The sequence below is a fragment of the Ursus americanus genome, chromosome 16, assembly GCF_024610735.1.
Source record: "Ursus americanus isolate L20-20 chromosome 16, mUrsAme1.1.p, whole genome shotgun sequence".
NCBI classification, from domain to species: domain Eukaryota; kingdom Metazoa; phylum Chordata; class Mammalia; order Carnivora; family Ursidae; genus Ursus; species Ursus americanus.
In genome coordinates, this window is record NC_142142.1 from 22,820,994 (window position 1) to 22,836,574 (window position 15,581).

The following is a 15,581-nucleotide window of genomic DNA, read 5'->3' on the forward strand; positions in this document are numbered from 1 at the left end:
GGGTTGCTTCTCCTTCTTGTCATTCTGATGAGGAGAGGTTGTGGGGTTGTCCAGAGCCCAAATTATTGACTGGGTCCCAGGCCGTGCCCCTTGTTTTATAGGGATCTTAGGGATGTGGGCTTCTTCTTTAAAGATTTTATTTATTTATTTATCTGAGAGAGCGAGACAGACAGTCAGCAAGAACGGGAACAGAAACACTGGAGTAGGAGAGGAAGAAGCAGGCTCCCAGCAGAGGAGCCCGATGAGGGACTCCTTTCTGGAACGCTGGGATCACGCATTAAGCCAGAGACAGGCGCTCAATGACTGCACCACCCAGGCGCCCCGGGTTGTGGGCTTCTTGATTTTTCAGCCTGCCTTCTGTGTTCTGGGGGAGGGGCCTGCCGCACCGATACTCAGGCAACCCTGTTTGGGTAGAGTCTCCGTTTCCCCCGCGAGGAGGGATGGGGATGGGCACGCTGTGAGCCGGTATTTCCAGGCTTTTGTTCTCTGGTGGCTTTCCCTGGCGGTCAGCTCTGCCTCTTCTGAGAGTCAGAGCAGCAGAGGCTGCATTGTCACAGGACAGAGGGATTGCAGCCTGTTCTCCACTGATGTTCTGGCCACTTTAACTCTGTTACTGTTGGTGCTGCTCAACCCTGCAATGTCCCAGGATGTGCGCCCCACACCCGGTGTCCCTGCCCTCACTTCCAGGGCCGGTGCGTCTCTGTCCTTTGTGTTTCTAACGCCGCCAGCCACCGGCCGCCCCGCGCACTCCCGGGTCTCCCAGTCTCAGTCTATGCCAGGTGAGCACACTGCGATTCCGGAGTTCCGTGAGAAGCCTGGTGGCGCGCGCACCCGGTTCAGGGTCTCAGTCTGCTGTTCCGCGGGTGCCGACCACGAGTCTGCCCGCTCCCCTGTGCAGGTGGCCTGCCAGCCGCCAGCTGCCCCGCGCAGGCTCCGGGAGCTCCCGGTCTTAGTCTGGATCCCGTGAGCACACCGGGATTCCGGTGTTCCGCGAGAAGCCTGGTGGCGCGTGTTCACGGCTCACTGGTCTCAGTCCGCTCTCTCGCGGGTGCCATCCATGAGTCCGCCCGCTCCCCCGTGCAGGTGGCTGCCGCTTCCCGGCACCCAAACGCGGTGGCTCCCTCCCCCTTCCGTTTATCTTCTGATATCTGTGCCCAGTTTTATGGCTCCCCTCTTCGTACCTCAATACTCAGCGCTGGAGATGTTCATTTGTAGAGATCCAGATGTATCTTCCTGCGTCTCAGGCTGATTCCGTGGTTATTTAGGCTGGTCTGGTACCTATCCAGCTCGACTCAGGGGACCGGCTGAAAAAGGGGTCCCCTACTCCTCCGCCATCTTAACTCCCTCCAAAGCAGTCTTTAAAAAGAAAAAACGGGAGGTATCACTATTCCAGGTTTCGAGTTATACTACAAAGTTATAGTATGGCATTGGCACAAAAATAGACACATAGATCAATAGAATAGAATAGAGTGCCTGGAAATAAACACCACAATCATATGGTCAATTAATTTGACAATGCAGGAAAGAAGATGCAAAGGGGAAAAGACAGTCTCTTCAACAAATGGTATTGGAAACACTGGACAGCTACATGCAAAAGAATGAAATTGGGTCACTTTCTTATACCATAAACAAAAATAAACTCAAAATGGATTAAGGACCTGAATATGAGACCTGAGATCATAAAAATCCTAAAAGAGAGTACAGGCAGTACTTTTTCTGACGTTGGCCATCGCAACATTTTTCTAGATATGCCTGCTGATGCAGGGGATACAAAAGCAAAAATAAACTATTGAGATTATATCAAAATAAAAACCTGAACAGCAAAGGAAACAATGAACAATACTGAAAGCCTACTGAATAGGAGAAGATATTTGCAAACGACTTATCTGATAAAGGGTTAGTATCCAAAATATATAAAGAACTGAACAGCTCAACACAGAAAAAACAATCCAATTAAAAAGTGAGCAGAAAACATGAACAGATGTTTCCCCAAGAAGATATACAGATGACCAGTGGACACATGAAAAAAATGCTCAACATCACTCATCATCAGGGAAATGGAAATCAGAACCACAATGAGGTATCACCTCACACCTGCCAGAATGTCTGAAATCAAAAACAAAAGTGTTGGTTAGATGTGGAGAAAAAGGAACCTTGTGCACTGTTGGGGGGAATGCAAACTGGTGCAGCCACTGTGGAAACCAGTATGGAAGTTCCTCAAAAAACTAAAAATAGAATTACTATATGATCCAGTAATTCCATTACTGAGTAATTACTCAAATAATATGAAAAACAATAATTCAAAAAGGTATATGCACCCCTATGTTTATAGCTGCATTATTTACAATAATTATTTACAATAACTAAGTTATGGAAGCAGCCCGTGTCCATCAATAGATGAATTGATAAAGAAGATATCTATATCTATATCTATCTATCTATCTATCTATCTATCTATAAAGGAATATTATTCAGCCATAAAAAGAATGAAATCTTGTCATTTGCAATAACATGGGTGGACCTAGAGAATATAATGCTAAGCAAAATAACTCAGAGAAAGACAAATACCATATGTTGAATTTAAGAAACAATGAATGGGTGGGGGAGGGAAAGAGACAAACCAAGAAACAGGCTCTTAAGTATAGAGAACAAACTGATGGTTACCAGAGGGAAGGTGGGTGGGGTAATGGGTAAAATAGGTGAAGGGGATTAAGAGTACACTTATCATGATGAGCACTGGGTAATGTATAGAATTGTTGAATCACTGTATTGTACACCTGAAACTAATATAACAATATATGTTAACTATACTGGATTTAAAATTTAAATTGCATATATTTGAGCTTGCATATATTGTTGGCTTTGTGGAATGGAATAGCTGTAAATATATGCAAAGTTAATGTTTATCTCATTAATTTCCAGGCATGCTGTAAAACTTATTTGGCTTCTATTATATACTTTAGGAAGTAGGAGAAGCCATGTAAACTTCCATTTTCTTTGGGTGGGAAAGAAAGCAGTGCTCCTGAAGACAGGAAGGATTTATGGTGGCATCAGAAAGAGCCTAAATATTTTGAGGTTTGTCCCTTACAGATTATTTTCACCACCTAGAGTTGCAAGTTTTTTCCACTTCCTTTCTTACTGTTGGGACGCTTAGGAAATTACATGTTTGGAGATTCAAAATCCACTGGATAGCTTAAAAACCAAACAAACAAATAAAACAACTCTGCTACAATTTTTGTCAGCATTTTACTATTGTGCAATGATCAGTCTTGACCAGTGGGTGGCGCCATCCTACAGAAGAATGTCATGCTTCTGAGTATAGTATGGAAACTTCACATATTTTTTAACCCATAAATTTGAAATTATTCATTCCCTGAGAATCGGACGGGATTCTTGGCGCCTGGGTGGGTCAGTTGGTTAGGCGTCCACTCTTGAGCTCAGATCAGGTCTTGATCTCAGGGTCATGAATGAGTTTAAGCCCCATTGGGCTCCATGCTGGTCTGGAAGCCTACTTTAAAAAAAGAGAGAGAGGGAGAGAGGTTTCTTTCTTAAGTCATTCATGTTTGCTAAGAGAATTTCTTAAAGGATAAACCATGGCATGGTTAAGGAATCAACTCCTTCTCTATTTACCACATTAAGAATATGAGCAGTTTCGTCTTAAATTTTAATCTTAAAAATGTTTTGCTTGTTATTTCTTAGAATAATCTTTATTGGAATTCTTTCAAACAAACTCTGTTTGAGAATGTTATATATCAGTTTTGTGGTCAGCTCACTTCAGAAATCTGTACACAGTACATGTAGATGTACATTGTTTTAGGGGGCAGTTATGGTATATGTTTATGGTTTTCTTTCTTTTTTATTATAGGAGAATTCCAGACTCCTTCAAGAGCGTGGTGTGGCCTATGTTAATGCTGATTCTTCTATAGAAGGTAAATGATGTTGGTCTCATAAGAAAAGATGTGATCTTGGTAGTAGCAGCCACTTAGTTCATAAATGATGCTCCAGTAAGGAGGGCAAATACAGTAATGTGGTTAGGGACTCTGCTGCTGGTGGTTCCAGCTGTGCCCTTGCCTCACAGCAGCTGTGAGCCCAAGATACTAATTTGGGAGAACAACCCTTTCTGATTTGCTTCATCTGGCAAATTACCTTGTCCGTGCTAGGGATCATAAATACCTGTTAAATGGATAAATAAATCATAGAACTAAAGATTTCTAGTTAAGTGAATAAGTAAATCACAGAACTAAAGATTTCTATGGTTTTAGAATGGAATAGCAAAAAAAGTATAATTTAAATGTAATCTTAGTTTTATCATATCACGCATATAGATTTTGGAAAAAAATACTGATGTCCAAGTATTTTTTTTATTAATTTTTTTCCCAATTCACCAAATAGTTATTGAGCACTTCTCTATGTAATGTATTTTCCAGTATTTCAAAGGAATCAGAGGTTAGTAAAGAACAGTCTTGCACTCAGGACTTTGTTCCTCAGTACAAATGATAAATTAGTCCAGGATTTTAATATATGCAGGTACTATGAAAAGGCCATAAGGATGCCTGGGTGACTCAGTCGGTTAAATGTCTGCCTTCGGCTCAGTGTCTGCCTTTGGCTCAGGTCTCTCTCTCTCTCTCTCTCTCTCTCTCTCTCTCGAATAAGTGAAATCTTTTAAAAAATCATATTACTATATTTTTTAAAAAGGCTATAATCAGACTGATCTGGAAGTTCAGAGGAGAGAATAGTAGTAAGTTCGGGAAAGGCTTGAGAAATGACATTTGAGACTGGCCTTTAAGAACAGATTTGCTTTTGATAAGCAGAGATTTGAACAAAAGGGCATCGTCAGATCTATTTCCAAGATCAAGCAGTCCATTGCCACTACCCTCCACACCCACTCATCTTTCTGTTTTTGACCACATGCACCTTCCCGGCCAGTGCAGCTGCTGTTTCCAGTACTCAGATGACTGTTCAACACACTCTACCTGTTTAATTCTTATCATTACAGCCTCCCCTGAACTGTTGCTTTTTCAAGGAAGCCCTGTCTTTAGCACTCATCGCTGCCATGGCTAAACAACTATTTGCTTTACAAACTACTTCTGTTACTAGGCTGTATTCTTCAGCCAGGAGCAGACAGAATCTTGATAACTCGTGGCTTCCTTGCTAAAGAAACGTGTTGTACAGGTGCAGCAAATGAATGAGTCAATGAATGCAGGGTGGTCTTTTAGAATTTTCCCTTTAGTGTAGGAGTAAACTTTCATATCAGCAGTAATTGAGACAGTGCATTTTGCTGGAGGCAAGTTAACATGTACATTTCTTCTTCATCCACCTGTCTGAGTTACATCGTCCCAGAAGGTACTCATGCACTGCATGTCAGCCATGCTGCCTTCCTCCTCTGATGTTCCTGGTGAAGAGCCTGGCCTTTCTCGGGGCACTGCCACTTCTTAGTTGTGTGACCTCAGGTTGTGACTCACTTTCAGTGTCTCAGTTTTCTCACCTCAAATAGAGTTACCGGGCTGCCTGGGTGACTCGGTTAAGTGTCTGCCTTCAACTCAGGTCATAATCCTGGGGTCCTGGTATCAAGTCCCACATTGGGCTCCCTGCTCAGCGGGAAGTCTGCTTCTCCCTCTCCCTCTCCCCCTGCTTGTTCTTTCTCTCTCTCTCTTGCTCACTCTCTCTCTCAAATAAATAAATAAATAAATAAATAAATAAATAAATAAATAAATAAAATCTTTTTAGAAAAAGAAGAAAAACACTTAAAAAAATAGAGTTACCATAGCACGTATCTCCAAGGCTCTTGTCAGGCCATAGCAGTTAATATTTGCAAAACTCCCAGACCTGTCCCTCTCACAGAATGAAAGTTCAAAAATATTAGCTTTGGAACTATTACCTTACTTTGAAACACATAATCGGATGAAACACCTTTGGTATACAGAATAAGTTCTTACATGTATCTTTCAAAAGTAGAATAATGTTGTCTTTATTGCTAGTTTTGTTTGTAAGATTTGATTTTTAATGCTTTTAAATCATTGGAATTTGCTGATGATGTCACTCACTGCCTAAAATGCTGCATTGTCTCCCCATCATTTTCAGGATCAAGAGCACATGACACCATGTTACTCAATGCCTAGGCCATTTTTCTTACTTTGTTTTATATTTAAAATTTTGTTAAATATTTGTTTTTAAAATAACACAGTAAGTGATACATTGGCTTTCTCATGGTAAAATGCAAAATTTATAAATAAAGCAAAAATAGTATCACTCTCAAACTCAGCCCTCTCTCCAAAGGTGCTACTGTCCTCAATTTGGGATGTTTCTGTGACACTGACATTCATCTATAGAATTTAGCTCCACAAACCATCAGTGGTGTTGAAGGTGCTGTCTTAAATGCTTTACATGTAAACATTTATTTAATCCAATAATCCTGTAAGGTAGGTACTTCGTCTCCCTTGTATAGAAGAGGAAACCACCAATTCAGAGAGATTAAGTAATTTTCTAAGGTCATACAGCTAGTAAAGGATTGAGCTGAGACAAATCTAGCTAGTCAACTTCATCCTTTAAACCACTATATTGTGTTGCTCCTCACTACCTTATACAGGTTTTCATTACATATTACATATTACATGTTACATGTTACATGGTTCTGCATCTTCTCCTTTTCCATTCAACAGAATTTATGGAAAACTTTCCATGTCAGTATATATAGATCTATCACTTGAAAACAAAAACTTCTACAGTGATTTTGACAGAGCAGTTTATGTCTTAACTCTCCAGTGGATGGTCACAGATTGCTTCAATTTGTTGCAGTAAATATCTTGTTTATTTGCCTGCCTTGCCTTTTTCTATACAAGCAGAGAGTGGAGGGCTACATGGCTTGGTCATGATATATGTGCATTACGTGGTAATACATACTGCCAGACTACTTCTCTGACTCTCTGGTTTGCACTCCAGTAGCTCTTTATCACCTTTTAAAATGGCAGTGGCTAAAACTTGTACATACTTATTCTTCCAGTTGAATTTTAGAACCGGCCTTTCAAGTTCCATGAACAATTCTGCTGGGGTGTCTACTTATTGTTAAAGCCTCAACTTTTGCTGTTCCCAGACATGAAACTGAAGCTTTGAAATAAGAGTTGCTGGCCATTCTCTGAGTACATCATGTACTTTTATATTTCTGGGCATTTGTATAGACTATTCCTTGATGAAGTTGTCTTAACTTCCCCTTCCCCAGGCCACCATCCTGCTTTAGCCTCCCCTCCCTGTGCTCCCACAATTTCTTGAAGGCACCTTTCCTGGCTAGTTCACATGATTCTCAAACTCATCAGACAGAATTCCTGAGGAATGGGAATGCCATCTCTGCTCTCTATTCAGAACTAACTGGAGAGCATATGCCTTGTAAATGCATTTTTAAAAAGATTTAATTATTTTAATAGCATGTGTGTGTGCACACATACATGTGGGTTGAGGGGCAGGGGGTGAGGGGCAGAGGGAGAGGGAGAGAGAGAATCTCAAGCAGACTCCAAGCCGAGCATGGAACCTAATGCAGGGCTGGATTCCAGGACCCTGAGACCATGATCTGAGCTGAAATCAAGTCAGATACTTAACTGACTGAGCCATCTAGGTGCCCCCATAAATTCATTTTTACAACAAATATTTATTGGGTAAATGCTAAAGGCCAGGACTGTGCTAAGCCCTGAGGATAGGGCAACAAATAAAAGAGAATACCTGCTCCCATGGAACTTCTAGTCTGGTGGGAGGATAGAAAATAAAAAGGCAAATATTTAACATGTTTGAGAGATAACTAATGAGAAAAATAAGCCAAGGTCAAAAGAGAAAGAGTGGCTAGGATAAAGGGAAGAGATGATGTCCTCTAGGTAGGGTGTTCAGAAGAAAACTCTCAGAAGACATGACATTAGACTAAGGGGGAGGTTTAAGTCATGCAGACATAATGCAGAGACCTGTTCCAGGCTGAGGGAACTGTATATGCAAAGCCCCTGAGTAGGAGTCAGCTTGGGCAGAGTGGGAGGTGAAGATTTGAAGTGGTGACAGGGGTTGTTTCGTGCCTGGAACTGAGGACTGTGGTGAGCGTGATGGCTTTTATTGAGCAATAAGTTGGAGAATCTTTACTGGATCTAGGTTTTAAAAGGATCCTTCTGGCTAAAGAGTTAAGATTCATCTTTGATTGAAAGAATAAAGTAAATGAAATAAAAAACCACCCTCTCTTTATCTTTAAGGAAACTATACTCTGAGAGTTGATTGCACTCCACTGATGTACAGCTTGGTATACAACCTAACAAAGGAGGTAAAAGTAATTATGTATAATTTTAGAAAGTTCAAGTTCTACAAATGATGTTTTCTTGAGGTACCATTATTATGTTAAGCAGCTGCATGGTTTTATAACTTTTTCTCTCATATAGCAAATATTCTGTCTAATAAACTCCAGAGAACATAACATCTAATAAACTCTTCACACATTACCCCATTTTTCCCAACTACCCTGAAGCAGCTTTGGGGTGGCATTGTGTCCACCATCCCCATTTGAAATCGAGAAAATGGAGATTAAAAAGCATTAACCCCCATATGCACCCCAATGTTCATAGCAGCATTGTCTACAATAGCTAAATTGTGGAAGGAGCTGAGATGCTCTTCAACAGATGACTGGATTAAGAAGATGTGGTCCATATATACAATGGAATATTACTCAGCTATCAGAAAGAACGATTTCTCAACATTTGCTGCAACATGGACGGCACTGGAGGAGATAATGCTAAGTGAAATAAGTCAAGCAGAGAGAGACAATTATCATAAGATTTCTCTCATCTATGGAAAATAAGAACTAGGAAGATCGGTAGGGGAAGAAAGGGATAAAGAAAGGGGGGCAATTAGAAGGGGGGATGAAGCATGAGAGACTATGGACTCTGAGAAACAAACTGAGGGCTTAAGAGGGGAGGAGGGTGGGGGAATGGGATAGGCTGGTGATGGGTAGTAAGGAGGGCACGTATTGCATGGTGCACTGGGTGTTATATGCAACTAATGAATCATGGAACTTTACATCAAAAACCAGGGATGTACTGTATGGTGACTAACATAATATAATAAAAATATTATTATAATAAAAAAATAAAAATAAAAATAAAAAATAAAAAGCATTAACCCCCATAATCACACAACTCATGCAGTAGCTGAACTGGGACTTGGTCCTGTGATTTAACTCCTTAATTTTAAAACTGATTTATGCTCCTTCCTGTAATGATATCAATTAGCCCAGGACACAGAGAGAGTTAAAGTTTCTAAATGATTGAGAAGGAGTATGTGTAAAAACACCAAGCACTGATTCCAGGGTCAAATCAGTTTGGGGCAGAGGCTAGGTAAGACCATGTACCCCCCTTCCTGACTTCCAGCCTAGAGCTGCACTCCACTGAGCCCCCCTTGAGCTGGGCTGACAGCTGAGGTCCTCTTAATTCTTTTTTTTTAAATTTTATTTTTTAAAAAATTTTATTTATTTATTTGAGAGAGAAAGAGAGGGAAAGAGCATGTGGGGGTGGGGGTGCAGAGGGAGAGGAACAAGCAGATTCCATACTGAGTGCAGAGCCCCATGTAGGGCTCCATCCCATGACCCTGAAATCATGACCTGAGCTGAAATCAGGACTCAGGCACGTAATTGACTGAGCCACCCAGTTGACCCCATAATCTAAATTTTATTTTTTATTTATAATTTTTTAATTTTTAAAATTATATTATGTTAGTCACCATAGAGTACATTCCTAGTTTTTGATGTAAAGTTCCATGATTCATTAATTGCGTATAACACCCAGTGCACCATGCAATACGTGCCTTCCTTACTACCCATCACCAGCCTATCCCATTCCCCCACCCCCCTCCCCTCTGAAGCCCTCAGTTTGTTTCCCAGAGTCCATAGTCTCTCATGGTTCATTCCCCCTTCTGTTTACCCCCCTTTCTTCTCCCCTTTCTTCTCCTACTGATATTCCTACTTCTTATGTTCCATAAATGAGTGAAACCATATGATAATTGTCTTTCTCTGCTTGACTTATTTCGCTTAGCATTATCTCCTCCAGTCCCATCAATGTGGCAGCGAATGTTGAGAAATCATTCTTTTTGAGGGCTGAGTAATATTCCATTGTATATATAGACCACATCTTTTAATCCAGTCATCTGTTGAAGGGCATCTCGGTTCCTTCCATGATTTAGCTATTGTGGACAATGCTGCTATGAACATTGGGGTGCATAAGGCCCTTCTCTTCACTACATCTGTATCTTTGGGGTAAATCCCCAGTAGTGCAATGAATGGCTGGATCATAGGGAGCTCAATTTTTAACTTTTTAAGGGACCTCCACACTATTTTCCAGAGTGGCTGTACCAATTTGCATTCCAACCAACAATGTAAGAGGGATCCCATCTCTCCACATCCTCTCCAACAAATGTTGTTTCATCCCTTGTCAATTTTTGCCATTCTAACTGGTGTAAGGTGTTATCTCATTGTGGTTTTGATTTGAATTTCCCTGATGGCTAATGATTTTGAACATTTTTTTGTGTGTCTGTTAGTCGTTTGTATTGACTTCATTGGAAAAGTGTCTATTCATATCTTCTGCCCATTTTATGATTTGTTTATTTATTTCTTGTGTATTGAGTTTCAGAAGTTCTTTGTAGATCTTGGATACCAGGCCTTTATCTGTAGAGCCTTGCAAATATCTTCTCCCATTCCGTGGGCCACCTCTTAGTTTTTTTGACTGTTTCCTAGGCTGTGCAGAAGCTTTTTATTTTGATGAACTCCCACAAGTACACTTTTTCTTTTGTTTCTCTTGCCTTGGAAGATGTGTAATGAAAAAAGTTCCTGTAGCCGATGTCACAGAGGTTGTTGCCCATGTTCTCCTCTATGATTTTGATGGATTTCTGTCTCACATCGAGGTCTTTCATCCATTTGTTGTTTATCTTTGTGTATGGTGTGAGAGAGTGGTCAATTTTCATTCTCTTGCATGTAGCTGTCCAGTGTTCCAGCACCATTTATTGAAGAGACTGCCTTTTTTCCACTGGATGTTTTTTCCTGTTTAGTCAAAGATTAGTTGCCCAAAGAGCCGAGGGTCGATTTCTGGTTTCTCTATTCTGTTCTATTGGTCTATGTATCTGTTTTTGTGCCAGTATCATGCTGTCTTTGTGATCACAGCTTTGTAGTATAGCTTGAAATCTGGCATTGTGATGCCCCCAGCTTTGTTTTCCCTTTTCAACAATTCCTTGGCGATTCAGGGCCTTTTCTGGTTCCACACAAATTTAAGGGCTGTTTGTTCCAGTTCCTTGAAAAATGTCATTGGTATTTTGATCGGGATGGCATTGAAAATGTAGATTGCTCTGGGTAGCATGGTCATTTTAACTATGTTAATTCTTCCAATCCCTGAGCATGGATTATTTTTCCATCTTTTTGTGTCTTCTTCAATGTCTTCCAAGAGTGATTTGTAGTTTCTAGAATATAGATCTTTTACCTTTCTGGTTAAGTTAATTCTGAGATAACGTATAATTTCTGGTGCTATTGTAAATGGAATGGATTCCCTAATTTCTCTTTCTTCAGGCTCATTGTTCATGTATAGAAATGCAACTGATTTCTGGCATTGATTTTCTATCCCGCCACATTACTGAATTGTTCTATACCTTCTAGTAGTTTGGGGGTGGATTCTATTGGGTTTTCCATATAGAGTATCATGTCATCTGCGAAGTGAGACAGTTTGACTTCTTCTTTGCTGATTTGGATATCTTTTATCCGTTTTTGTTGTCTGATTGCTGTTGCAAGGACTTCTAGTACTATGTTGAATAATAATGGCAAGAGTGGACATCCTTGTCGTGTTCGTGATCTTAAGGTAAAGGCTTCCAGCTTTTCCCCATTGAGAATGATATTTGCTGTAGGCTTTTCATAGATGGTTTTTATGAAATTAAGGAATGTGCCCTCTATCCCTACACTCTGAAGTGCTTTAATCAGGAAAGGATACTGTACTTTGTCAAATGCTTTTTCTGCATCAATTGAGAGGATCACATGGTTCTTGACTCTTTTCTTGTTGATATGATGTATGACACTGATAGATTTGCGAATGTTGAACCACCCTTGCATCCCAGGGATGAATCCCACTTGGACATGATGGATAATCCTTTTAATGTACTGTTGGATTCTATTATCCAGGGTCTTGTTGAGGATTTTGGGGTCCATATTCATTAGGGAAATCAGTCTGTAATTGTCCTTTTTTGTTGGGGTCTTTGCCTGGTTTGGGGAATAAGGTAATATTCATCTCATAGAATGAGTTTGGTAGCTTTCCTTATGTTTCTATTTTTTGAAATAGCTTTAGGAGAATAGGTATTATTTCTTCTTTGAATGTTTGGTAAAATCCCCAGGAAAACCGTCCAGGCCTGGGGTTTTGTTTTTTGGAAGGTTGTTTATCACTGACTCAATCTATTCCTAATTAATTGGCCTGTTTAAAAAATCAATTTCTTCCTGTTTCAGTCTTGGTAGTTTATAGGTTTCCAGGAAGGCCTCCATCTCATCCAGATTGCTTAATTTATTGGCATAAAGCTGTTGGTAAAAGCTTCTAATAATCCTTCCAATTTCATTGGTGTTGGTTGTGACCTCTCCTTTTTCATTCATAATTTTATTAATTTGGGTCCTTTCTCTATTGTTTTGGATAAGTCTTGCCAGTGGTCTGTCAATTTTATTAATTCTCTCAAAGAACCAGCTTCTAGTTCTGTTGATCTGCTCTACTGTACTCCTGGTTTCTAATTCATTGATTTCTGCTCTAATCTTGTTCAACTGCTTCTTCGTGCATGGGTTAGGCCTGTCCCTCTTTTGCTGTTTTAGCTACTTGAGGTGAGAATATAAAAACTGCATTTTAGATTTTTCTGTTCTTTTGAGTGAGGCTTGGATGGCTATGTATTTCCCCCTAGGACTGTCTTTGCAGTATCCCCTAGGTTTTGGACTGTTTTGTTTTCATTCTCATTGGTCTCCATAAATTGTTGAAATTGATTTTAGATTTCCTGGTTCATCAAATCATTCCTGACTGGGAAGGTTCTTAGTCTCCAAAGTTTGAGTTTCTTCCAAATTTTTCTTTCTGGTTGAGTTCCAATTTCAGAGCATTGTGGTCTGAATATCCAGGGAATAATTTCCGTCCTTTGGTATCAGTCGAGACCTGTTTTGTGACCCAGAACATGGTCTATTCTTGAGAATAATCCATGGGCATTAGAATAGAATGAGTGTTCTTTGGTTCTGATGTGTAGTGTTCTATATATATCTATGAGGTCCAGCTTGTTGATTATGGCATTCAAAGCTCTTGTTTCTTTGCTGATTTCTTGCTTTGGTGATCTGTCTATTGCTGATAGTGGAGTGTTGAGGTCCCCTACTATTAGCGTATTTTTATCTATATGTCTCTTTATTCTGGTTAAGAGTTGGCTTGTGTATCTTGCTGTTCCCCTGTTGGGGGCATATATATTTATAATTGTCATATCCACTTTTTGGATACATCCTTTAAGAATAATATAGTGCCCTTCTATGTCTCTAACTATGGTCTTTAGTTTAAAATCCAATCTGTCTGATGTGAGAATTGCTACCCCAGTTCTCTTTTTAGGTCCATTTGCGTGAAAGATGGATTTCCATCCCTTTACTTTCAGTCTGAATGTATCTTTAGGTTCAAAATGAGTCTCTTGTAGACAGCAAATGGATGGGTCATGTCTTTTTATCCCACCTGCAACCCTGTGGCACTTTATGGGAGCATTTAGGCCATTTACATTGAGAGTGATTATTGAGAGATAGAATTTTAACTATGCCATGTTGCCAGTAAAGTCTTTGTTTCTATAGATTGTGACTTTCTGTTCTGTATCACTCTTGGGGTCTTTTTACTTTTATAGAACCCCCCGTAATATCTCCTGTAGTGCTGGTTTCGTGGTTACAAAATTGGTCAATGACTGGCGATTCTGGAAGGTCTTTATTTCTCCATCAATTCTGAATGACAGCCTTGCTGGATAAAGGATCCTTGGTTGCATGTTTTTCTCTGAAAGAGCTGTAAAAATGCCCCCCTTCTCTCATTCCAGGTCTGTGTAGACAGGTCTGACGTAATTCTGAAACCCTTGCGTTGGTAAGTGAGAGATTTCTTTGCCCTGGCTGCTTTCAATACTGTATCCTTGGATGTAATATTTGCGAATATGCACTATGACGTGATGTGGTGTAGGTTTGCCGTGGTTGAGCATGGGAGGGGCCCTCTCTGCCTGTTGGATATGAATGTTTGTTTCCCTCACTAGATTAGGGAAATTTTCAGCTATAATTTGTTCAAATATCTCTTCTAGACCTCTGTTTTTCTCCACCCCCTTGGGGATGCCAATGATTCTGACATTGGAACGTTTCATGGAGTCAGTAATCTCCTGTAACCTACATTCCTGTGTGTGGATTTTTTTGAGTCCCGATTCTATTCTAGCTTTCTCTTCTAGTAACCCATCCTTCAATTCGCTGATACGTACTTCTTCCTCATTCACCCTGGCCGTCAGAGCCTCTAGTTTTGACAGCATTTGGCTCAGAATTTTTAATTTCTGCCAGGTTCACTCTCATTTCTTCCTTTAGAGATTCTACATTCTCATTAACATTTTCGTTAATACTTTTTTCAAGTCTACACATCATCTTGACCATTATTACTCTGAACTCCATTTCTGATAATTTGGTTATCTCCATATCCATTAGTTCTGTGGCATAGGCCACAGACTCATTGTCTTGTCTTTGCTGGGGGGGACTTCTCCTTCTCGTCATTTTGATGAGGAGAGGTTGCGGGGTTGTCCAGAGCCCAAATTATTGACCGGGACCCAGGCCATGTGGCCTTGTTTTATAGGGATCTTAGGGATGTGGGCTTCTTGATATTTCAGCCTGCCTTCTGGGGGAGGGGCCTGCCACGCTGATACTCAGGCAACCCTTTTTGGGTAGAGTCTCCATGTCCCCTGCGAGGAGTGATGGGGATGGGCACACTGTGAGCCGGTATTTCCAGGCTTTTGTTCTCTGGCGGCTTTCCCTGGTGGTTTGATGTGCCTCTTCTGAGAATCAGAGCAGCAGTGGCTTAATCTCAGCCTCTGTCTCATAACAGAGGGATCACGGACCGTTCTCCACTGATATTCTGGCCACTTTAACTCTGATTCTGTTGGTGCTGCTCAATCCTGCAGCATCCCGGGATGTGCGCCCCATACCCGGTGTCCCAGCCCTCACTTCCAGAGCTGGCGTGTCTCTGTCCCTTGTGTTTCTCACACTGCCAGTCGCCAGCCACCAGCTGCCAGCCGCCAGCCATCCCCACGTGCTCCTGGAGCTCCCGGTCTCATTCTTGTTCCAGTGAGTGCATGGGAGCTCCAATTTTCAGACTGGTCTTGCACCCGTTTCCTGGTTCACGGTCTCAGTCTGCTCCCTCACGGGTGCCGGTCCGTGAGTCCGCCCGCTCCCCCGTGCAGTTGGCTCCTGCTTCCTGGTGCCCAAATGTGGCGGCTCCCTCCGCCTTCCCTTTATCTTCTGATATCTGTGCGAGGTTTCATGGCTCCCCGCTTCATACCTCAATACTCAGCTCTGGAGATGTTCATTT

At 41.1% G+C, this 15,581-nt stretch overlaps 1 protein-coding gene across 6 annotated transcripts in view; it reads left to right on the forward strand.

The window, feature by feature from the left end:
* Positions 1–15,581, forward strand: part of LOC123803814 (glutamate carboxypeptidase 2) — a 121,485-nt gene that overhangs the window by 63,855 nt on the left and 42,049 nt on the right. For 5 of the 6 annotated variants that reach the window (XM_045815526.2, XM_045815525.2, XM_045815524.2 and 2 more), the window contains exons 12-13: positions 3,866–3,929; positions 8,220–8,287. In XM_045815526.2, coding sequence (XP_045671482.2) covers positions 3,866–3,929; positions 8,220–8,287 — 132 coding nt within the window. Of the gene's footprint in view, positions 1–3,865; positions 3,930–8,219; positions 8,288–14,064; positions 14,109–15,581 lie in introns of all 6 variants that reach the window. The other variant, XM_045815529.2, reaches the window with a different exon arrangement.